The sequence below is a fragment of the Heterodontus francisci genome, chromosome 11, assembly GCF_036365525.1.
Source record: "Heterodontus francisci isolate sHetFra1 chromosome 11, sHetFra1.hap1, whole genome shotgun sequence".
NCBI classification, from domain to species: Eukaryota; Metazoa; Chordata; class Chondrichthyes; order Heterodontiformes; family Heterodontidae; genus Heterodontus; species Heterodontus francisci.
In genome coordinates this window covers 108,842,568-108,867,764 of record NC_090381.1, presented here as the reverse complement: position 1 = coordinate 108,867,764, position 25,197 = coordinate 108,842,568, and the positions used below count along the sequence as shown (strand labels likewise).

The following is a 25,197-nucleotide window of genomic DNA, read 5'->3' as shown; positions in this document are numbered from 1 at the left end:
CTGGATGGGTTGAATGGTGTCATAAATGTCTCTTTTCTCTATGAGAAGTGTGAAGTGGTATTTTGGTAGGAAGAAGGAGGAGAGGCAATATAAAATAAAGGATACAATTCTTAATATTGGTGCAGGAACAAAGGGACCTGGGGGGGTATATGTGCATAAATCATTGAAGGTGACAGGACAAGATGAGAAAACAGTTAATACGTCATATGAGATAGAGGCATAGAGGCATAGAATACAAAAGCAAGGGTGTTATGGTGAACTTTTATAAAGCACTGTTTCGGCCTCAACTGGAGTATTATGTCCAATTTGGGCACCCCACTTTGTGAAGGATATGAAGGCATTAGAGAAATGCAGGAGAGATTTGCAAGAATGTTTGCAGAGTTTAGGGACCACAGTTGAATGGATACTTTGGAGAAGCTGAAACTGTTCTCCTTAAAGAAGAGAAGGTTGGGAGGAAATTTTGATAGAGGTGTTCAAAATCATGAGGTGCCTTGGCAGAGTAGATGGGGAGAAACTGTTCCCATTGGCGGAAGGGTCGAGAACCAGAGAACATTGATTTGAGGTGACTGGCAAACGAACCAAAGGCAACATGGCAAAAAGTAACTTTATGTAGCAAGGGGCCTGGCGTACACTGCTTGAACATGTGGTGGAGGCAGATCCAATCATGGATTTCAAAATGGTATTGGATAATTATCTGAACAAAAAAAAATTGCTCAGCATGGGGAAACGGCAGGCTAGTGGAACTAGCTAAGTTGATCTTGCAGAGAGCTGGCAAAAACATTATTTTTTTTATTTTTATTTTTTTATTTAGAGATACAGCAGTGAAACAGGCCCTTCGGCCCACCGAGTCGATGCCGACCAACAACCACCCAGTTATACTAACCCTACAGTAATCCCATATTCCCTACCACCTACCTATACTAGGGGCAATTTACAATGGCCAATTTACCTATCACCTGCAAGTCTTTGGCTGTGGGAGGAAACCGGAGCACCCGGCAAAACTGCTATTTTCTGTGTTGCAACCATTCTATGATTCTATAATACAGTTGTTCAATTCGTTACTTTTTTATTTTAGAGATACTGCACTGAAACAGTCCCTTTGGCCCACCGAGTCTGTGCTGACCAACAACCACCCATTTATACTAATCCAACATTAATCCCATATTCTCAACCACATCCCCACTATTCTCTGACCCACACAAGGAGCAATTTGCAATGGCCACTTTACCTATCGACGTGCAAATCTTTGGCTGTGGGAGGAAGCCGGAGCACCCAGGGGAAACCCACACAGTCACAGGAAGAACTCCCAAACTCCGCACAGGCAGTACATAGAACTGAAACCGGGTTACTGGAGCTGTGAGGCTGCGGTGCTAACCACTGCGCTACTGTGCTTCCCAATGCTCTCGCAATTTTTCTCAGTAAGCTTCATTCTAATGCCTTAATTAATGTGCAGTAGGTATATAATAATCATCAGTTAATGTTAATTCCATTGCTAAGGTTCTGGACAAGGAACCCAAGGGTTGTAAATTGTAATGTCACAACGGCGTCTTCTAAAATTAAGTGCAATAAATTTGTTAATGGCTGAAATTTTACTGGACCATTGAGTGCTATGTTGGATGTGGGTGGGGGTGCGGGGGTGGGCCTTAAAATGCGGTCAGTATGCGTTGGCCTGCAAATCCAACATCGTGATCTTGGTTCCAAATTTTACAAGAGGCAGGAAACATGGAGGGTGGACTTCTCAGAATGACGCAGTGAGATTTCAATTAAAATGGTTAAGATGGCAATTATCCCGAATTTTATGGTGTTTTATTAATTTTATTAGCGGTGTATGGAAACCACAGGCATTGAGAGCACCATCTGGTTAAACAAGGTGGTCAGGAGGCGACAGTTCAGTGCTGCCTCTGCCAGCTAGCTATCCAGAAAACCAATGCATGGTGGAATGGAGGCTGATGAAGGAGGGCATTGGCAGATGAGGGTGGAAGTGGAGTAAATGTGCCAGCACTGAAGGAGGGGCTGTGTAAAAGAGCCAAAACTGACGGAGGGGAGCACGCTGCCAAGGGACCAATGTTATGACCGAGGCGGGTGCAATGCACTGTTAATTCAGTCCCATCACTCCACAGGTCACAGCATATTATTAAAGTTTTCCCACCCAAACGGAAAACAGCCAAATTAAACACAGTTGTAACTCCCAGAATAAAGCAGACCATGCCACATATCTTTAATGCTAATAAAATTTACTATTAAACGAAATAAGAGCAAAATACTGCGGATGCTGGAACTCTGAAATGAGAACAGGAAGTGCCGGAAATACTCAGCAGGTCTGGCAGCATCTGTGTAATTGCTATTAAATGAACTGGCTTTAGTATAACTAACAGTTTGTTCAAAGCATGTCTTCATATCTGATTTTGGTGATATTTGTTAGTATTGTAGAATATTTAATCAACTATATGAATAAAACTTTTTGCAAACATCTGCATGCATTAAAATGTTAAAACAATCTGCGTCAATCCAAACGCATGGACGAAAGAGATCAGATCACTATTGAACGGAAATATAGTTTTTAAAATGTTCTACTAGTTTGTTCCCTTTCTTTTCAGAAGGCACAAACTGTTGCTGAAGTTCTGTCACTTTGGTACCATCTGGTAAGCCATCCAACTTGCCATTCTGCACAACTGAACTCAAACAATGAATACTTGCTCCTGTACGGCCCACTCTGATCGCGATCTCAAGCAACATTCACAAACCGCTATTTGCAGCAAGCACTCGATAGCAACCAAGGTGATGTATCCTTAGTTTTGCTTCCAGTTGTACCTGGGAAGTGTTGAGACCAAGTGCGACTTACGTACGAATTAAACATTGCGGATAGGGACCCGGGGGTAACAGTTGGCTTGGGAATTCGAGAGCACACGCGTTTGGATACCGAGCAGAACATACACAGGAAATAAAAAGTATTGATTCTTAATCATTTCAAATATAATAATGTATGACCCACGACCTTGCTCTGGTAGTCTGAGTCTTAGCACCCTTGTAATGGTTAGCATCAAACCTGACATGTCATCCCAAGGTCAATGTTCTAAATAAGTTGTGAGAGATGCTTGGACTCATGATTTACCGTGGTCAATCGCCGAACAGTTTTAAGTATCAATATATTTTCGGCTGAAGGTCAACGTCTAGATTTTTTATTTTTGTTCACATTGTTTTGCATCTGTTAAAAAATGACAATTTAGAAAGTGACATCTGTGGTGTTACAGTCAGACAGTAGAATTAAAGATTTTATATAATCTATCAAATCCTTCTAAATTGGTGAACAAATGCAGATATAATGCACTATTCAGCTAAATAAATTATATAACTAATTGTACAGTTAAGTACAGTTTAACAGCAAAGCAGTTTGGAATAAATAAAATGAAAATATATTGTGCAGTAGTGCTTCATGCTTAAACGCCGCAGCTACCTCGTTCACAGGAAAGCCCGCCAAATCGTAGTGAAGAAAGGCTTTTGAACGTGGAAGAAGGAACAGTAACAAGGAAATAAAGAGCATTTCCTGCTCTTCTTCAATATTGTGAACAGATATTTAGTTTCCACTGAAAGCCATTAAATTGGTAGTTAGGAACTCAGATTCATGATTCGGCCGAAAAACCTTCGCTAAAGCCGAGACTGAGCACTTGCCTTGAAATCAACACCTTCTGATTCACTGCCGAAATTGCCAGCAAGTGAGCCAAGCACACAGCAGCATTTATAATGTGCAGCATTTTATACAAAATCCATAAAACATCGCTGAAGAGTGCACATGAATTAAATGATGACGTATCAGATGATTATATTAGTTTAGCAGAAAAGTACTAAGGTAGAGGTCCAACTAACTACATTCTGCAAACAATAGGCATATCTGTATGTGTGTGTGTATGGTGGGGGGGGGGGGGGGGGTGGGTTGGTGGGTGGGTGAGGAATGGGGTGGGATGGGAGTGGAAAGGAGATTATGAGGTCATATTATGCAAAGTAGAGGCAACTGATCACCTGCATGGGGAAGAGTGGGAGACAGGACTACACATTAGGAAAAGAGCATATGGGTTTAGAATTCTCCAATAAGCTCTGCCATGGCCACTTGGCTCCAGACCACATTACAGCCTTGGTTCAAGCATGGATCAAAGAGATGAATTCCAGAAATGAGATGAGAATGACAGCCCTTGACATCAAGGCAGCATTTGACCGAGTCATCAAGGAACCCTAACAAAATTGAAGTCAATGGGAGTCAGGGAGAAATGTTTCCATTGGTTGGAGTCATACCTAGCACAATGGAAGATGGTTATTGGAAGTCAATCATCTCAGCCCCAGATCATCGCTGCAGGAGTTACTCAGGGTAGTCTCCTGGCCCAACCATCTTCAGCTGCTTCAACAATGACCTTCCCTCCATCATAAGGTTAGAAGTTGGGATGTTGATTGATGATTGCACAGTGTTCGGTACCATTCACAAGTCTTCAGATACAGAAGCAGCAAGACCTGGACAACATTCAGGCTCGGGCCGATAAGTGGCAAGTAACATTTGCGCCACACAAATGCCAGGGAATGGCCATCTCCAACAAGGGAGAATCTAACCATCTTCCCTTGACATTCAATGGCATTATCATCGCTGGATCCTCCGCTATCAAGGACCTGGGGGTTACCATTGATCAGAAACTGAACTGGACCAGCCATGTAAATACTGTGGCTACGAGAACAGGTTAGAGAATGGAAATTTTGAGGCAAGCAACTCTCCTGACTCCCCAAAGCCTGTTTACCATCTACAAGGCACAAGTCAGGAGTACTCTCCACTTGCCTGAATGAGTGCAGCTACAATAACACTCAAGAAGCTCGACAACATCCAGGACAAAGCAGCCCGCTTGATCGGCACCCCATCCAACACCGTAATGATTCACTCCCTCCACACCAGCACACAGTAAGCAGCAGTGGGTACCATTTACAAGATGCACTGCAGTAACTCGCCTAAACTGCGACCTCTACCACCTAGAAGGACAAGGGCAGCAGACACATGGGAACACCTCCATCTGCACGTTCCCCTCTAAGCCACACACCATCCTGACGTGGGACTAAATCGCCATTCCTTCATGTCACTGGGTTAAAAACAGGAAATTCCCTCTCTAAAAGCACTATTGGTGTACCTACACCACGTGGAGTGCAGCGGTTCACGAAGGTGGCTCACTACCACCTTCCAAGTGGCAATTATATATGGACAACAAATGCGAGCCTTGTCAGCGACACTGACATCCTCTTAACGAAGAAAAGAAATCGCTATTCCATTCATTTATGTTGACGGGAAGGACAGGGCCAAAAGTGAGAATAATCAAGAGTACCAATATGACACCATGGAGATCAAAGCTTTAAATGGAAACAACTACATGTTGATATTTGTCAATTCCATAATCAGAGGAAGAGATAACTTCATTTCCGTCCAAACTTGGGTCAACTGGTTTGAGCGTGCACCCGATGCGCCCGAAAAGCTGCCATAGTTTGTTTTTAAATCTCATTGCTCACAGAAAGTATTTTCAGGCACAGGCCAGTTAGCCTAACATCAGTCGTTGGGAAGATGCTGAAAACTGTTATTAAAGAAACCTTCACATTGCACTTGGAAAAGCATAATCTGATTAGAACAAGTCAGCATGTTTTTTCTAAAGGGAGATCCTGTTTGACAAATTTATTAGAGATTTTTGAGGATGCAAATGGTAGGGAAGATAAAAGGGAACCAGTAGATGTTGTATATCTGGATTTTCAAAAGGCATTCAATAAGATGCCATAGAAAAGATTAATTGTCAAGATTAGGGCTCATGTTGTGGGGGAAATATATTAGCGTGGATAGAGTATTGGTTAACAGACAGGAAGCAGAGAGTGTGCATAAATGGGGCATTTTCGAGTTGGTAGGCAGTGAATTGGGGGGTTCTGCAAGGATCAGTGCTGGTGCCACAACTATTTACACTCTATATTATTGACTTGGATGTAAAGACAGAGAATAATGTATCTAAGTTTGCTGATGATACAAATCTCAGAGGAAAGGTATGCTGTAGGGAGGATGTAGAGAGGCTGCAAAGAGATATAGATAGGTTAAGTGAGTGGGCAACAAGATAGCAAATGGAGTATAATGTAGGGAATTGTGAAATTGTTCACTTTGGTCATAAAAATAGAAAAGCAGAATATTTTTTAAAAGGTGTGAAACTGGTAAGTGTTGATGTTCACAGAGACTTCGGGGTATGCATACAAGGAATGCACGAAATTAACATGAAGGTGCAGCAGGCTATTGGGAAGGCAAATGGCATGTTGGCCTTTATTGCAAGGGGATTGGAGTACAGGAATAAAGAAGCCTTACTAAAATTATACAGGGCTTTGGTAAGACTGCCCCTGGAATATTGTGTACAGTTTTGGTCTCCGGATTTAAGATAGGATATACTTGCACTGCAGGCAGTGCAACGAAGATTTACTAATTTGGTTCCTGGGATGAGGGGGTTGTCCTTTGATGAGAGGCTGAGTAAATTCGGCATATATTCTCTGGATTGTAGAAGAATGAGAGGAGAATTGAGACATACAAGATATTGAAAGGGCTTGATAGGGTCGCAGCTGAGAGATTGTTCCCACTTTGAATCTAGAACACTGGGGCACAGTCTCAGGATAAGGGGTCAATCATTCAGGACTGAGATGAGGAGAAATCACTACACTCGAAGGGTTGTGAATCTTTGGAATTCTCTACCCCAGAGGGTTGTGGATACTCAATCATTAAATACATTTAAGGCTGGGGTAGATGGATGTTTGGTCTCACAGGGAATCAAGGGATATGGGAGCAGGCAGGAAAGTGGAAATGAAGCCCAAGTTCAACCATGTTCATATTGAATGGCGGAGCAGGCTCAATCGGCCATATAGTCTACTTCTGCTCCTATTTCTTGCGTTCTTGTGTTCTTGTGGAATGAGGTTCTTAATACATTCAAAATGAAGTTGCAATTTCACTTCACATGGCGACCAGAATAAATCTTCTCCCAGAGTTTTTCACTTCTACGAAAGTATAAAGTAACATAGGTATAGAATTAATAACAAAATACACATGACTATTTTGATTGACTCGCTATCGCGTGCATTTATCTACTTATTCTTGCACGCCATGGGATTCAAAAACAGATGCACTACATGATTGATTTTAAAAGTTATTGCTTCTGGGATCAAGTTGGCCCTCTTGGATTCAACATGAAGTATATCCAATCTGAAACATTTTAGATATCACAGCACCAAAGGATTCGTGAGATTAGTGTACAAATGAAGCAGAGTGCAATGGGGATTTTTTTCGGTAATAGCTATGACAGTGTTGTTTTATTCCCTTTTAAATTATGCTTCTTTTCATCGAGGAAGAGCCAACTGCTGCTCGATTTCCTTTTGGGACTTCTCGCTAATTGGTTAAAGATACACGAAGAATGAGGTCTATGGAAGGAAACTTTAAGTGTCCAACAATATATAACGACTGCGAACAATGCAGTACTTTGCCATAACAGCAGTCACGTTTAACGGCGATGGACTGTCTATTGTTCTCTGTGTTATTATTATCTGTTCTTACCTCTGTTCGTTTGGCAGATGAACCAAAGTGCAAACCTTTGGGAACGTTTGACTTACGGGGGTTGTCTAAGGACGCAGACATCATTCTGGGAGGAGTTTTCAGTATCCACGTCGATGTGGAAGATCAAAATTTCTCCTTCAGAACTGAACCAAATGCGGTAAAATGTACACGGTTAGTAAAACTTTGTTGTTTTCTTCTTGTGTTGCATTTAATCTTATTTACGGATTAATGTTGTTATATACAACTGGAAAATTAATGTTGTTGAATCCTAAGTAATTTTTCTATATTCATAAATGTCAGATTCGAATGATTAATGAGTGATTATCGGGTTTGTCATTTGAATGCAATTCTATGAAATAAATTGGAAATGATGGAAAAATAATATTGACATGATACATGACCAGTCGGTGGAAATGTGTCACCCGAGATCTGCGGATATCAATGTTTTATGAAATCTTGAAGCACATTGGATTGAAAGATCGCAAATGGGCTGTTATTATTTGACAACTTCAAGCTAATATGTGTGAATACAAAAGAAACATAAAATATGCCTGAAGCAAAAACAGAAAATGCTGAAATTACTCAGCAGGTCAGGCAACATCGGTGGAGAGTTAAACAGAGTTAACAGATCAGAAATATCTTATATTTGTTTCCTGGTTTGCGTTAAATTAACCGATAACTGTACTGTAGTCCTGGTGCTCTAAATCGTTACAATTAATCCAAATCGTCATGCATTTTCTCCTGTGTAGACTTGTCATTGTGAATCTCCGTGAGGGCAGGGACCAGTGAATGTAATCTCAGGGCTCACTGACTGAGCTCACACTGAAAAATGGATAGCTGGTGGAAGTAAACCGCACTCACTGTGACCGAAATTACCTTTCTTTTCTTTTGTTTATTCATTCATGGCATGTGGACCTCGCTAGGCAGGCCAGCATTTATTGCCCATCCCTAATTGCCCTTGAGAAGGTGGTGGTGAGCTGCCTTCTTGAACCGCTACAGTCCATGTGGGGTAGGTACACCCACAGTGCTGTTAGAAGAGAGTTCCAGGACTTTGACCCAGCGAAACGGAAGGAATGCAATATAGTTGCAAGTCAAGGTGGTGTGTGACTTGGAGGGGAACTTGCAGGTGGTGGTGTTCCCATGTATTTGCTGCCCTTGTCCTTCTAGAGGTCGGGGTTTGGAAGGTGCTGTCTAAGGAGCCTTGGTGCGTTGTTGCAGTGCATCTTGTAGATGGTACACACTGCTGCCACTGTGCGTCGGTGGTGAAGGGAGTGAATATTTGTTGATTGGGTGCCAATCAAGTGGGCTGCTTTGTCCTGGATGGCGTCGAGGTTCTTGAGTGTTGTTGGAGTTGTACCCATCCAGGCAAGTGGAGAGCATTCCATCACACTCCTGACTTGTGCCTTGTAGATGGTGGACAGTCTTTGGGGAGTCGGGCGGTGAGTTACTTGCCGCAGGATTCATAGCCTTTGACCTGCTCTTGTAGCCACGGTATTTATATGGCTACTCTCGTTCAGATTCTTGTCAATTGTCGCCCCTAGGATGTTGTTAGTGGGGAATTCAGTGATGGTAATGCCATTGAATGTCAAGGAACAAAGAACAGTACAGCACAGGAACAGGTCATTCGGCCCTCCAAGCCTGCGCCGATCTTGATGACTGCCTAAACTAAAACCTTCTGCACTTCCGGGGACCGTATCCCTCTATTCCCATCCTATTCATGTATTTGTCAAGATGCCTCTTAAACGTCGCTATCGTACCTGCTTCCACCACCTCCCCTGGCAGCAAGTTCTAGGCACTCACCACCATCTGTGTGAAGAACTTGCCTTGCACATCCCCTCTAAACTTTTCCTCTCTCACCTTAAACCTATGTCCCCTAGTAACTGACTCTTCCACCCTGGGAAAAAGTTTCTGACTATCCACTCTGTCCATGCCGCTCATAACTTTGTAAATCTCTATGTCAAGGGGAGATGGTTAGATTCTCTCTTGTTGGAGATGGTCATTGCCCGGCACGTGCGTGGTGTGTCTGTTACTTGCCACTTATCTTCCCAAGCCTAGATATTGTCCAAATTGTGCTGCATTTCTACACGGACTGCTTCAGTATCTGAGGAGTTGCGACTGGTGCTGAACGTTGTGCAATCATCGTTGAACATCCCCACTTCTACCTTATGATTGAAGGAAGGTCATTGGTGAAGCAGCTGAAGATGGTTGGGCCGAGGACACTACCTTGAGTAACTCCTGCAGTGATGTCCTGGAGCTGAGATGATTGACCTCCAACAATCACAACCATCTTCCTTTGCGCTAGGTGTGGCTCCAACCAGCAGAGAGTTTTCCCACTGATTCCCATTGACTTCCAATTTGCTAGGGCTCCTTGATGCCATACTCGGTCAAATGCTGCCTTGATGTCAAGGGCAGTCACTCTCACCTCACCTCTTGAGTTCAGCTCTGTTGTCCATACTTGAACGAAGGCTGTAATGAGGTCAGAAGCTGCCCAAATAAAGTTAATTCCAATATTTTTTTTGAACAATGATGTTAGTTAGTGTAGTATGCAAATTGGAGTAAAGAATTATCCTGGTTATTCTCTGTCCAACTTTGTTAATGCCATTTTCAGAAACTTAAAACTTCTGTGGGATATTTGTAGCGAAATCCTACACCCATTTTTTTCGAATATGTTTGCCATTTGTCCAGAAACAATGAGAGAATTCCATCCAACTTTTACCAGACAGTTGACGTAGGTGCAACACAGTGAAATAACTAATTAAGTTGATTTTCCTTTATAGGCAATTAAAGTGAACTGGTCTGCCGAGCTGTAGTGAAATCTGACAATGCTTAGCTACCCCTAGACTTCCCACCTTCCACTCTCCATAAGCTTAAACTCATCCTAAATCCTGTTGTCCGTATCCAAACTGGCACTAAGTCCAGAAATAACCAGCAGGCCTGACAACATCTGGGGAGGGAGACACAGAGTTAGAGTTTCAGGTCTGCGACCCTTCGTCAGAACTGCTGTTTGTGGGAGATTGATCTGTGAAAATTGGCTGCCGCAATTCCTACATTACAACAGTGACTGCACTGCAAAAATACTTCATTGGCTGTGAGGCACTTTGGAAAGTCCAATGGTTGTGAAAGGCACTATAAAGATTCCCATCCTTGTTTCCAAATCCCTCCATAGCCTCAGTTTCCTAACTGTAACAACCTGCTACAGCCCTACAACCCTCTGAGGCATCTGCACTCCTCCAATTTTGGTCTCTTGTACATCGCCTATTTTACTCGCTTCATCATTGGCGGCCATGCCTTCAGTTGCAGAGACCCTAAGCTCGAGAATTCCCTCCCTCAACCTCTCCGTCTCTCTACTTCTCTTTTCCTCTTCAAAGCGCTCCTTAAAATCCACTTCTTGCACCAAACCTTTGGTCAACTGCACGAATATCTCCTTGTTTGCTTCGTGTCAGATTGTGTTTGATAACGCTCCTGTGAAGCACCTTGGGTCATTTTACTACCTTAGTAATAAAGTAGCGAAATAGTTATTGTTGTTAGCACTGCATTCATTGCAGGCATCATCTGCAGCAAATGTCCATAGGGTAATCCTAAAAGCAGAGTTATTGCCTTGGAATCTCACCAATGGGCAGAAATCATAATATTTTCAAAACACCAAATTTCGGTGGTCCATTTGCAACAATAATCTAATGTATATACCCCAGTCGAGCAATTTTGACGGTTGTAATAAGAGAACAGATATAATTTGCTAAATGCAATTATTACTATCTCTTTCCTTTTTCATACTTGGCCAAGGTGCTTCAATCGCAGATACCAGTGATCAAGAATGTTATTTTTAGATTAGAATTCTAGGCTTCAAATGATTACATGCTTGTCCAATTTATTGTCGTTTCTAAAAAAATTGCGTTGAGAAACAATTGAGACCAATTTAAGACCTGAAACTGATGTTGACACCAATCATACTTATCTATTGCAAACCATTTCTTTAAAAAATTATCATAAGTCTTGAGGAGAATGGATATTGCCTTCCTTGTGTTTCTAAACGAGAGAGTACCTTAATCCTAATACACTATTTCCTACCTAATTGTGCTTTATTCTGTGGTTGGAGTTCTTAAGAATTATTTACCTTCTTCAAAATATATTGCTACTGTGACTCTCGTATCTATGAAAGCAAGGAACGTAAATTCCTCTATTTCATTCATATGCAATTGTGTTTTCTGCAGCTTTCGGTTCAGACTTTTTCGTTTTGCAATAACGATGATCTTTGCAATAGAAGAAATCAACAAGAACCCAGATTTGCTTCCAAACGTTACTCTGGGTTACTGGATTTATGATTCTTGTGGCAAGCCCGCTCTATCAACAAAAGCAGCCTTTGAGTTTTTAAACAGATTAGAAACGGCATCTTCAGATATTGCCTGCAAACGAGCTCCCGTGGTTCCTGCTATTGTTGGTGATTCTGGATCATCACAGACCTTAGCAATCGCGTCTTTAATCGCCTCATTTAGGATCCCTGTGGTAAGCTGTTTAATAAATAAATAATATAACAGCTGATGCACGAAAATGGGGAAACGAACAAGTATTGATCGCTTCCATTCAACTCCTCACTGTTAGATTCACATAAAACAATACTGCTTGAAGCAACCGAAATTTTTTCTTCACAAAACCATTGTCATAAGTCTGGCTAAAATTCCAACCTTTCTTATGCTCTGTCTATGTTCAGCTGTTTGCCAGTGCCATTTGTACATACCTTTGCACAGTTAATGTATTATGAACTAATTGTACGGCTCATTTATACGTGTTATATCAGGGGTTGGAGCGTGTGGTTATGAATAAAAAACTCATCTTGTTCAGCATGATAACTTTTTAAACTAGCGTGGTATTGATATACTTATTCGAAAAGTGGGATTTGTTTTTTAATGGTTGAGATAAAAATTATAAACAAAACAATACGTCCGTTTAACGCTTTCAACTTCATACATCGTTTCATGTTTATCGACTGATTTCATATGTACATTTGTAAATATAACCGGAATCAAATAGTTATCATCGTATCCCCCCTATTTGTTGTTAATGCAGTCTTAAAGTACAATAAAAAATCCACAATATGCTTAACCACATGTCTGAAGTTGTAATATTTTATCTGACGTGTCTATGTGGTATTTAAGATTATTAGTGCTTTTATACAAATGTAGTTGAGCAATTTTCCTAAAGTACATTTGCTTTTCTAATTTCCACTATTCCTTTCGCAAACCAAAAATGCTTTCCAGTTATTTTATTGGGAAGGGTATTTATATTTCCAGTTGCATTCTTAGTAATGAATACTAAAGGTAGGTGTGAAATAACTAAAAAACTAAGCGAAACTGAAGCAGACATTTGGGCTTTCTAAATGTTGCAAAATAAAACCTGTCAATGATTAATAAAGACAAACCACCAGCATTGTATTGTATAAAATCCTTGCAGCAAAGTAAAGATTACTATAATAAGTGCCAAATTACTCTATTTACATACTACAAATGATACGTATAACATGAATTAGATACTTTTCACTGAAGGTATAATATATGTTATTTGTGTTTGTTACATCACTTTATCTCCAGGTTAGCTACGTCGCTACATGTGCATGCCTGAGCAACAGACATGAATATCCATCATTTTTTAGAACAATTCCGAGCGATTACTTTCAGGTGAAAGCATTAGCTCAACTTATAAAACATTTTGGATGGACCTGGATCGGGACAATTAGAAGCGATAATGACTATGGTAATTTTGGGATGCAGGCTTTTACAGAGGCTGTGCAAGAGCTCGGCGTTTGTGTCGCGTTCTCTGAGTCTTTTCATAGAACATACTCGAGGGAGAAATTACTTCAAACTATAGACATTATAAAAAAATCTTCCACAAAAGTTATTTTAGCTTTCCTTGCACAACCGGATATGAGCATTTTACTACAGGAAGTTGCACGACAGAATGTGACTGGTATACAATGGATTGGCAGCGAGGCTTGGGTCACCACCAGGGTTCTGCCCCTTGAAGAAAGTAAACTATTCCTTGTTGGCACAATTGGAATTGCGGTTCGGAAAGTACATGTGCCAGGATTGAAAGAATTTCTAATGCAGACTCACCCATCTGCATATCCGGGAAACCCCTTAATGGAAGAGTTTTGGGAAAGAGCGTTCAGCTGTAAATTAAGGCGCGCAGAAAACCAATTCGATAACTTTAAACCTGATTCGTTGTTTAAGGAATGTACTGGAAAAGAAAATTTGCAGACAGCGCACAACGATTTCACAGATTTGTCTGAGTACAGAGTAACGTACAACGTGTATAAATCGACTTATGCTCTCGCTCACGCTCTTCATGATATGCTCTCATGTGAAAATGGCAATGGACCATTTTCTAATAACAGTTGTGCAAATATTTCAAACTTTCAACCGTGGCAGGTAAATACTTTTCCGAATATCTGCTGTATGAAAATAAGCTCATTAAATAATTTTTATATTAATGATAATGGTGTGTCTAGGGAAAGGTATATAACAATGTTTCAAGGATTGCATGAACGAAAGGAAAACTTGTTAGAGGGCCTTCTGGAACCTCAGGCTGACCCAAAACGCTTTGCAGCGGTTTGAAGTGCAGTTCGAGTTTCAATGTCGGAAACGGCAGCCAATTTGGACACATCACGGTCTCACAAACACAATGTCAGATTGATCAAATAATATTTTTCAGTAATACTGGTTGAAGGATGAATACAGACAAAATTACCCATTTCTCTTTCGAAATGGAGTCAAAATGTTGTTTCTTACTACATTATGAATTTCTGATCTAGCTTCTACATTACATGAAAAGAGTTAACTTCAGGACAAAGATCGGGGAAAAAATATATTTTGATAATAATGGCGACCCGGTGGCGACATATGACATCGTAAACTGGCAGGCGACCGATCTCGGTGCTGATATTGTAACTGTTGGACAATATGATGGAGCTGCTCCCACGGGCCAAACATTTAAACTGTCTGAGGAGGCAATCGTGTGGAGTGGAGGCCAGACTACGGTGAGGATTCTCATTACATGTAAAGAATCTCAAATCATACAGGTGTTTACTCAACTGAATCTATTTGTAAACAGAGCTAGCATTTTAACTCATTATATTATATTATAACTCTACCTAGACCTGATATTGGCTTCAGACCAGGGTATGAGTTACGCTACTATATACATGCTATTGCTCTTTCAGCAAGTAATAGCATGAGACCATGTTGGAGAGCAGGGATGGCTCACAACCTCCATCCTTTATATCACTTGATGTTTGGGTGTTCAAATCCCTCCATGGCGCCATCTCGCCCTATCTCTGTAACTTCCTTCAGCCCCTTCTTGCTTTCAGCGGTCTGGACCCCAAGTTACGAAATCCCTCTCTGAACCTATCTACATCTCTCTTCTCCTTTAAGATTCTGCTTAACACCTACCTCTTAGGCCAAACATATATAAAGAAATGATGCCAAGACCATCATCACAACAGTATATCCAAACGACTACAACTTAGGAGACAACTGTCTAGCAGAGAACAAATTGGGAATGCAAGAACGGTAGGATTGCCTGCCACTGTGTTTATCTTCATGCTACCTTTCAGCTTTAAATGTATACCTGGAATCAGATTGACCATCAGAACAAAGAAAAAATGACATACACCAATGGACTGGATTACCAATATAACGCTAATAATTAATTATTTGAAGTTCGAAGCCAAATTGAATCCTAATGTTGACAATTTGCTAAGAATACCGCTAGAACCTGTGAGTAGCTACTCAATTAGTACACTGGTGAAGACTCATTCAGTTTGATATATTAAAAAAAGAAAGACTTACATTTATACAGGGCTTTTCACGACCTCAGGGTCCTACTCAAAGATCTCCACGGCAAAAAGGTGATCACCCACAACAAGGCCCATAAGTAGCAAAGTGATAATGGCCTAGATTTTGCCGTCAGTAGCAATTCCTTTAGGATGGATGGCGTGGATTTTTCCTTTCCCGCGCGCAGTTTGAATCTGGCCAAGACAAGGGTTGTCCATGCATCAAGCAACATGTCATCAAGCAAGGTACCAGCCTTTCACATTGACGTATTCTGAGAGACAGCAAACCAGGAAGTAATATGCACTGCATTTTTTAATTTTAATTACAATTTTACAGAGTAAAATCAATGACTGGGACATACATATAGGATTATCAGAAAAATTTTAATGGGATATTTTTATCATAATGAAGAAATTTGATGTTCCACACATATAAAATTAGCTTTTCAGGACCATGAGACTGTTGGTACTTGATATTTGATACTTGATTACAGGCTGTGGGAACTTCAACAGCGCACTGTATGGGAAGTTTATAATCATTAATCATTTACCTGTACAAATGGGGATTTCAGGAGTTGCTGTCAGTTTCAGAGTAGTTTTAACGATAAATTCTTATAGCTTTACTGTCATTATAATTGCAAAATCAGGACTAATATATTTTTAGTGATGTTGGTTGAATGATAAATATTTGCCAGAACACCAGGGAGGATTCCCCTGCTCTTCCTCAGAATAGTCCCACCAAAGCGAACAGCTGTTGTCTGGCCCAGAATTCCTCGTCAGTGATTCTACACCTCTCAGAGGATGCACTGGTGAAATCCCAACAGACTGCATTCAATTTGCCCTTGCATACTATTAGTCTCACTGCAAAAATCACTTGAAAAAGTTACACCTTGTTGAATGAGATGTAACTGGCGTTATAACGCCATATGAGTGCATAATCATTGCTGAACCTTGTCCCTGGCTCTGAAAAACTAATAATATATTTGTGGAATGTCGACATTTCCCATGAAGAAAAGCAACTGATACATTTTTAAAGATTTTTTTGAATTTTATTTATGATATTTATCTTCCACCTTAATCCTATGTATATGCCCAAATTATTTATATCAGTCTCTGTAAAACTTTAACTGAAAGTGACAAATTCAGTGTTTTATACTTCCTGTTTTGTGATTTGTGGGAATGCTCCAATGGGACAGGCTGTTTACCATGCTTGATTCCATCACTGTTGCTTAATGCCTGGAGAATAACTTGACTTGCTAATAGATTCAACCTGACATCGGGAAAGTGAAATCTATGCCACAGAGCTTGCAAGATCTTTGTGGGCAGCTTTCTTCAGGATCCGCGGTGAGCACCATCACTTCACCGCTGATCACAAAATCGGGGCCATAATGGAACACTTGTGCATGGGTTCTGACAAGACGTTTCATATGGTTCTGCTATAGCACATGAAGTCTGAGACAAGCTCTTGACATAGATAATTTTGAGAGGTAGGAAGCAGAGTTTTTATAACAGATAATTATTTAGATTGTTAGGTGGAGGCAAGTAAAATAGGGGTACAAGCTCCTTACTCCATATGTTAATAACTGAAATGCGAAAGTAAAGGGGAACATTTGCAAGTTTTTAGGTCATGATTTGTTTGGAGGAATGGCCCACTCGAAGGCAAAAACAGAAAATGGCCAGAGAAAAGCAATTTTATCTGGTTAAGTCTGCCAGTGGATGGCATAAAGGAAAGTAATTCAGCGTAAGAAAATGTGAGGCAGCATGCTTTTGAGGCAATATCTGAACTGTTGTCTAAATCAGCAATCTGGGGAGTTAATGAACACAGGATTCGGGTGGACAGTATACAGATATTTGAATATTAACTCACGATAAAAAAGCATCAAAAGACCAATTAGATGCTGGGCTTCATGAAGTACAAAATATAGCATGTAGTGCTGCAGCGATACGAGTATTGGCCTGCTGTCATTTGTAATACTGGGCTCATAGATGTTCTGTCTTAAGAAGAATATTATGGATTTGGAAAAGTATAGTCATGGAATGAAAGCAATCGAGTTATGGTGTAAGACCAGGTACACTTTGGTGATAAAAGTGAAGGGAATTGGTAAAATTATTGTGGATAACTCTTCCCTATAGTAGGATAATCAAATATGAACATTTTAAAAATCAAACCGATCTGGTTAAACGTGAATCCAATAAGTAATTACATGAAAGGCTGCAAGAATTTTGAATGCATTGCTAGAGAAGGTCTGGATTAAGAATTAATTAAATGCTTAAAGGATAGAACCAAAAGTATTAAGGAATAGGAAGGAAGTGCAGGAAGTTGGAATTAAAAAGGACGGAAATTGCATGGATAACATAATTGCAGTACAGCTGAGCGGAATGGCACATTGTAGTTTGTGGTGTTCCAGTATAATTTTACTGTAAACAGAATGTTCACAAACATATTTATGACATGCCTGCACGTAACAATTAGACAAATCTCCGGAAAAAGAATGCCTCCCGTTTAACTTTACTCGATATGGCGGGCGGCGAATTTCAGATTAGAAACTTGCGATGACTCCCACTCCTCTATTTTGGTCTTCTCAGCAGCAAGAATGGCTGCTACGTGGCCCAATTTAATCAGCAGAGTCTCCGAACTATATTCAGAACACATCAACCTTCTCATTTTCCATTCTTTTTATACTCCAATGACCATTCCTGACCACTTCCTTGTATCCCTCACCACGTACAATCCAATCAAATCCCACTTCCATATATGTCTATTCTTGGAACACCTTCAAGTCTAAGATAACTCAACTTGCAAACTCCTAACTGCTGGACTCGTGCCGCTCCATTTGCCACATTTGCAGTCATTAATTTGCTTAGCAGCTACGTCAGCTCTACTTTTCATTCTCACGCCCAATCAAAAAATATACTTTATTTCGTCCCACACACACGCCCTACCGTGTGGCCGTATATTTATTCCCGCAAGTCTTAGAAAAGGGTATATGTGCTGTGGTTGCAAGCAACTCGTTTAACTGTTGATCACCAGAGCAGGCTGGGTTACATCAAATACATTGCAGCCTCATTCTTCTCAGCCATTATTCTTGGATCATTCTGATGATCAATGAATAGATCAGCTTTTTCCCCTCCGCTATCAACTTTCTTCTGAACTCCCTCCATCTCAAACTCAATTGCAGATGTGAAGATTTCATGAAATTCGTTTCCTCTAAGATTGAGATCAGCAATTCAGCTGCCTCTTCCTTTCCTTTTCATTTCCCGCAAAACTCCCCGAACTTTATTACTGCCTTCCCCTGAATCAACGTCTCAGTCTAGTTTTTCTCCCATACCCCTTATCTCGTCTAAAAGACCCATTTCCTGCTCTCTTTAGCAATTGCCGCTAAGTTGCCGATCTTCCTGGCCAACATGATAGCTGACGTTGTAAATGGTTCCCTCTCCTCAGGTACTTAATGCTTCTTTTAAAAATTGTAATCGTTAATCTTTTTTTCAAAAAATAAATTCTAACCTTGAGCCCCTGATCTTGTGAACTACCATTCCATCTCCAACCTCACTTTCCTCTCTAAAATCCTAGCACGTTCCGCTCCCGTCTTTCCTGCAAATGAAATACCCAGCAACTTTCGCAAAGTGGACGTTTCATATCCTTAATAACATTGTCAATGATAAACTCCAATATCGCTGAAATATTCAATTTTCCGTTTTGATTCTAAGGTTCCAAAAGCAATTTGCTCCGAAAGTTGCACTCCAGGAACAAGGAAAGCTGCAAGGATAGGGCAACCCAAATGCTGCTTTGATTGTGTGCAATGTGCCCAAGGTGAAATTAGTAACACTACCGGTAAGATACGTGTCAGATCTCTTCACTTATTTGATAAGAATCTATCACGCATTGTATTTCTAAATGCAACATTTGTCTTTGTAGATTCAGCCGATTGCATTCCATGTCCAACAGAATACAAGTCCAATGCACAGCGAGACCAGTGCATACTAAAGGAGATTGAATTTCTATCCTTTTATGAGATCATGGGGATTATTCTGGTGACACTGGCATTACTTGGATGTTGCATCACATTAATCGTATTTGTTACATTTTTCACTTACAGAGACACTCCAATTGTTAAAGCTAACAACTCAGAGTTAAGCTTCCTCCTTATTTTTGCACTAATGCTTTGTTTTCTATGTTCTATTACGTTTATCGGAGAACCCTCAGTCTGGTCTTGCATGTTACGACACACAGCATTTGGGATTGCATTTGTTCTTTGCATATCTTGCCTTTTGGGCAAAACAATTATTGTAGTTCTGGCATTTAAAGCAACTCTACCCAACAACAATATAATGAAGTGGTTTGGGCCAGCGCAGCAGCGACTGACCGTTTTAATTCTTACTTTGTTGCAATGCTTAATATGCACGGTCTGGCTCACCACATCACCACCATATCCTCTGAAAAACAGCGATTATTTTAACGAGATAATAGTTTTTGAATGCAATGTAGGGTCTGCAATTGCCTTTTATTGTGTACTGGGTTACATTGGATTTCTGTCTTGTGTGTGCTTTGTGGTCGCCTTTCTCGCTCGACAACTTCCTGATAATTTCAATGAAGCTAATCAGATAACTTTTAGCATGCTTATCTTCTGCGCGGTTTGGATAACATTCATTCCAGCTTATGTGAGTTCTCCTGGGAAGTACACGGTAGCTGTAGAAGTGTTTGCTATTTTGGCATCTAGCTTCGCCTTGATGGTCTGCATTTTTGCTCCTAAATGTTATATTATCTTGCTGAAACGCGAAAAGAATACTAGAAAACATGTAATGGGCAAAATGTCCTCCAAAAAGCTTTGAGAATTTATAAAGCTGCGTTCAGCTTTCTTTGACGATGTTTTCGTTATTATCTTGATGTAAATTAGAATTTCAGTGCACATTGCTTATATCTAAACTGCAAGGCATTTGCTGTACAGCAGCAAGGTAATTTGGTAAAATTACAAACGTATTGAAGTTTTGCTAACATTCTATCCGTACATGCGTTCCGTTTTCTGGTGGAAACTAAATTAACAATAATTCAATTCTTAAAATGCTTAATCTAAACAGACTGCACAACAGTTTGGTAATCAGAATAGTATATATTGAGTTATTGCATCATTCTGAGGTTTTGCAGCAGGCGGCGACTGACTGTGCCCGTAATGCCTCTTCTTTGAAGGTAGCCCATTGTTCAGCTCCCGTTTCCCCTGCCAGCCTTTATCTCAAATTTATTCATCCCAAATCCATTCTTACCCCATTGAAGTTGGCCTTTCCCCAGTTAATTATTCTTACACTGGATTGTTCTTTGTCATTTTCCATAGTCAGCCTAAACCTTATGATACAATGATTACTGTCCCCGAAATGTTCTCCTACTGACCCTTGATCCAGCTTGGCCCACCTCATTCCCAAGAACCAGGCCTAGTGGTACCTCCTTTCTCGTTGGATTGGAAACATACTGCTGTCGAAAATTTTCCTGAACACACTCTCTGTACTCTTACCCCTCACTGCCCGTTACACGACTGCTATCCCAATCTAAATTAGGATAATTAAAGTCCACCATAATAACTACCCTATAATTTTTGAACCACTCTGTAAAGTTCCTTGAAACGTTGTTCCTATACATCCTTCTCACTAGTTAGTGGCCTATAGCTAACACCAAGCAATGTAATGGCATCTTTTTTGTTCCTTAGCTCTCGCCAAATTGATGCTGTCCTCGACACATTTGGAACATCCTCTTTCTCCAGCAGTGCAATGCTCTCCTTAATCAATACCACCACCCTTCCCCGTTTTACACCTTTCCTATCTTTCCTGAACACCTTATATCCAAGAATATTCAGCACCCAGTCCTTCCCTTATTTGAACTAAGTCTCTGTTATAGACAAAACATGATATTTCCGCATGGCAATCTGCACCTGTAACTCACCAATCTTATTTATCACAATCTGCTCATTCACATACATGAATAGCAGCCCTGATTTTGACTTTCTTTCTTTCTCCCTTACTCTGACCCCGCCTATTAAATTTCGTATTCTAGCATCAGCCATGCCTCCAAGTATTATCTTTCCCTTGGTATTCCTCCCCGATATTTTCCCTTGGCTCGAAAACCCCTGCCAAGTAATTGATCATGAACAGATCGTGCAAAGAAATGAAGAATAATGGCTAATGGAATTTATTGTTAATGTCATACCTTTAACTCAAGTTTTTGGAATACAAAAAGAGGAGTGAATGCTTCAGTCTTACAGTACCTTGGTCAGACACCATCGGCATTACTGCGTTCAGTTTTATGCATTGAAACTTCGGAGAGAGATACTGCTCTTGGAGGGTTTGCAATGCAGATTCACTCCAATAACACCAGGGTTTAAAGAAGTAAATTATGAACTCAGATTGCAGACATTGGTTTGTATTCCCTTGACCTGAAAGAATGTGGGCTTATGAGAGTATTTTGAACGATTAGACTTTGCAGCAGTTTAATGTTTCTAGACTTTTGTCTTATGTTGCTGTTCATCAAAAAACGCAGTTTTGGATTGTCTGCTGACTCTGGCAGGTGCAGTATCACAAGTAGCTTGTTATCGCGAGAAAAGAGGTAAAAAGAACAGTGAGACTTAGAGCTGCCTACAGCCTTATTTATTATCTGTTTCTTTGTGGTAATGCACACGATTTTGTCGGTTGCTAAAATATAGTCAAATATGATTTTCTTTCATTATTCTTCAGCATTAAGCTTTGATAGATCACAGTTTAATATTAAGGTCGCTAATCTGTAGGTTCATTGCAATCGATTTATTTCCCATCGGTTATAATTAGGGAACATATGTTCAAATCTAGGTTTTATCTGCAGTTCGAACTTTTGTTGTCCTCAACGCTCTAGATTGTGTCAACAATCTGGAAACAGAAATCAAGTACGGAAAAAGCTTTCACTTATGCAAAAAGAAAAACACAGGTAAGGGAGGCCCAAGGCCTCTGCCATTCATATTCTGGGTATTCTGTCATTCACAGTGTAGTAAGGACTAGAAGGACACCAGGCAGGTGTATCCACGAATGTGAGTAGAGAGTCTAAGGGGTGGGCCATGCTTTTTACTCAAAATACAATAGTGGACAACATAATTCTCAATTGTACTCTGTAAGCTGCTGCTTGAATACTGCAATGCATTAAATCACATTTACACTTAAATAAAAGACATAACTGTCACCAACATGGAGCCAGCTTCGAACTGTTGAACAGACAGTCCAAAGGGTGTTCAAATTTATTACAGATCTTAGAAAATTGAGGGGTGACATTATTGAGTTATTTAAAAATGATAAAGTGATTCAATAGGGCTGATACAGAGAAACTATTTCTTCTCTTGGTGAAATCCAGAACAAGGGGCACAGTCTTAAAATTAAAGAGAGGCCATTTAGGAGTGAAACCAGGAAGCACTTAGTCACACAGAGGGTGGTAGAAAGCTGAAACTCTCTCCCAAAAAGCTGTGGATGCTATGCAAGTTGGAACTGTCACCACTGAGTTGGATATATTGTTGTGAGATATAGGTATCTAGGGAGAAGGAGCAATATCCGGTAAATGGAGTACAGGCAAACATCAGCCAAATGGAGTGGAGGTACACATCAGGCACGATCTAGTAGAATGGCGTAACAGGCTTGATGGGCTGAATGTCACACTCCTGTTCCTATGAATTTGTATAACACATTAGATAAGCCGAAGTTGGATTTTTGTTTGCAGGTTTGGCACTTCATTATTTGAAAGACATCAGAGCCATGGGAGGGGGCATCAAATATACGCGAGAGGTATGCCGGGAATGAGGACTTATAATTACGAGGTAATGCTGAAAAATGTGTCTTTTTCATTGGAACAAGGAAGGCAAAAGGGAACCGATTGTGAATTATGCACAGAACGGAAAACACACTGCATATTTCATTTGGAAACGAAGCACGCGGTCAAAATGAAATGTTATTGTGTTTGAGCAAGATCATTACAGTATAGTGAGAGACTTTGTAATGCATTCTGTAACATTATCTTAAACTTGTTTGTACGCGAGTTTTCTTTATGTGAATGTGTTTTCATTTAATCGACTGTTTCTGTTAAAATAACACACATTGTAATCGCCACACTGGATGCCAGAGTTCATATGGAATACTTTCAATAATATTTTAGTGGCGTCATTAATCTATTTAAATAAACCAGTTGCTAAAACATTGACGTGAGGATTTTCAGGCCAATATGTTGACACAAGCCCAGAATTTTACAATGAAGTTTCAAGCCAAAATAATTTAATGACAAATGTTACTGAGCCAAGATTACATATTGTAAGCTCTAGGCCAAACACCACAATGTGTTGTGACAAAGCTGTTGAAGACAAATGCTATTTTAATTGGATCCATGGGTCAGGAATCATTTTAATCCTTTTCAAAGTAACCACAGTCACAATTCTCAAACATTTACCACCTTGATACAGTTCCTCCTTCTTCCCCACCTCTAACCTCTGTTTCCATGTACAGCTGTACATCAAAAATAGAGTAGCCGTACTTGGGGTCGTGGCTAACTGAACATGGTTGCACAGGTTATAATTACTTAATAGTGCAATATCTTCATATCCTAGTAGTAGAACTCTTACCAGTTGGTAGAGATATATGTACCAACGACATAGGTAGAACAAGGGATGAGGTCCTGCAAGATGAATTTCAGGAGTTAGGAGTAAATTAAAAAGCAGGACCTGAAAGGTAGTAATCTCAGGATTACTTCCTTTGCCACATGTTAGTGAGTATAGGAACAGGAGAATAGACCAGATGAATACGTAGCTAGTGAAATGGTGCAGGAGAGAGGGATTTAGATTCCTGGGACATCAGGACCGGTTCTGGGGAAGGTGGGACTTGTACAAGCGGGACGGGTTACACTCAGGCAGGACCGGAACCGATGTGCTCACAGGGGCATTTGCTAGTGCTTTTGGGGAGAATTTAAACTAGAATGGCAGGGTGATGGGAAACTGAGCGGGGAGACTAAGGAGGATGAAACAAGGATGGAAACGAAAGACAGGAAACAAAAAGGCTAAAGTGGATGGCATGGGAATCAAGGGCAAGATACAAATAGGGCCTTAGTGTGCAATAACGCTAAGTTGGCGAAGAATGTTAAAAAGACAAGCCTAAAAGCATTGTGTCTCAATGCATGGAGTATTCGCAATAAGGTAGGTGAATTACCTATGCAAATAGATGTAAATGGATACAATATAGATTTGATTATGGAGACATGGCTGCAGGGTGACCAAGGACAGGGACTGACCATCCAGGGTATTCAGTATTTCGGAAGGACAGGCAAAAAAGGAGAGGAGGTGGAGTAGCATTGTTAGTAAAAGAGGAAATCAATACAATAGTGAGGAAGAATAACTCAGAGAATCCTGATGTGGAATCTGTATGGGTGGTGCTAAGAAACATCAAGGGGCAGAAAACGTTGGTGGGGGTTGTATATAGACCCCCAAACAGCAGCGATGATGTAGGGGATGGCATTAAACAGGAAATTAGAGATGCATGCTAAGGGTACAACTGTAATTATGGGTGGCTTTAATCTATAAATAGACTGGGCAAACAAAATTAGCAATAATACTGTAGAGGAAGAATTCCTGGAGTGTGCACGAGATGGTTTTTTTGGACCAATACGTTGAGGAACCAACTAGAGAACAGGCCATCCTAGGCTGGGTATTGTGTAATGAGAAAGTATTTGTTAACAATCATGATGTGCGGGGTCCCTTGGGGAAGAGCGACCATAACATGAGAGAATTCTTCATTATGGTGG

General features: G+C 40.5%; 1 protein-coding gene across 1 annotated transcript; it reads left to right on the top strand.

Annotated features, from left to right (window-relative positions):
* The first annotated feature begins 7,670 nt into the window (after positions 1-7,670).
* Positions 7,671-20,243, top strand: LOC137374962 (extracellular calcium-sensing receptor-like). The gene is made up of 6 exons (XM_068041577.1): positions 7,671-7,759; positions 11,800-12,091; positions 13,174-14,010; positions 14,394-14,618; positions 19,122-19,245; positions 19,330-20,243. Exons 2-6 carry the CDS (start codon positions 11,834-11,836, stop codon positions 20,241-20,243), a joined length of 2,358 nt encoding a protein of 785 aa, XP_067897678.1. The 5' UTR covers positions 7,671-7,759; positions 11,800-11,833.
* Positions 20,244-25,197: the final 4,954 nt, after the last annotated feature.

Coding starts and splice junctions, on each gene's coding strand:
- LOC137374962 (XM_068041577.1), top strand. CDS start 11,834: ATGATCTTTGCAATAGAAGAAATCAACAAGAACCCAGATTTGCTTCCA. Junction 14,619..19,121: donor GGAGTGGAGGCCAGACTACG/GTGAGGATTCTC, acceptor TTTGATTCTAAG/GTTCCAAAAGCAATTTGCTC. Junction 19,246..19,329: donor TGAAATTAGTAACACTACCG/GTAAGATACGTG, acceptor TTGTCTTTGTAG/ATTCAGCCGATTGCATTCCA.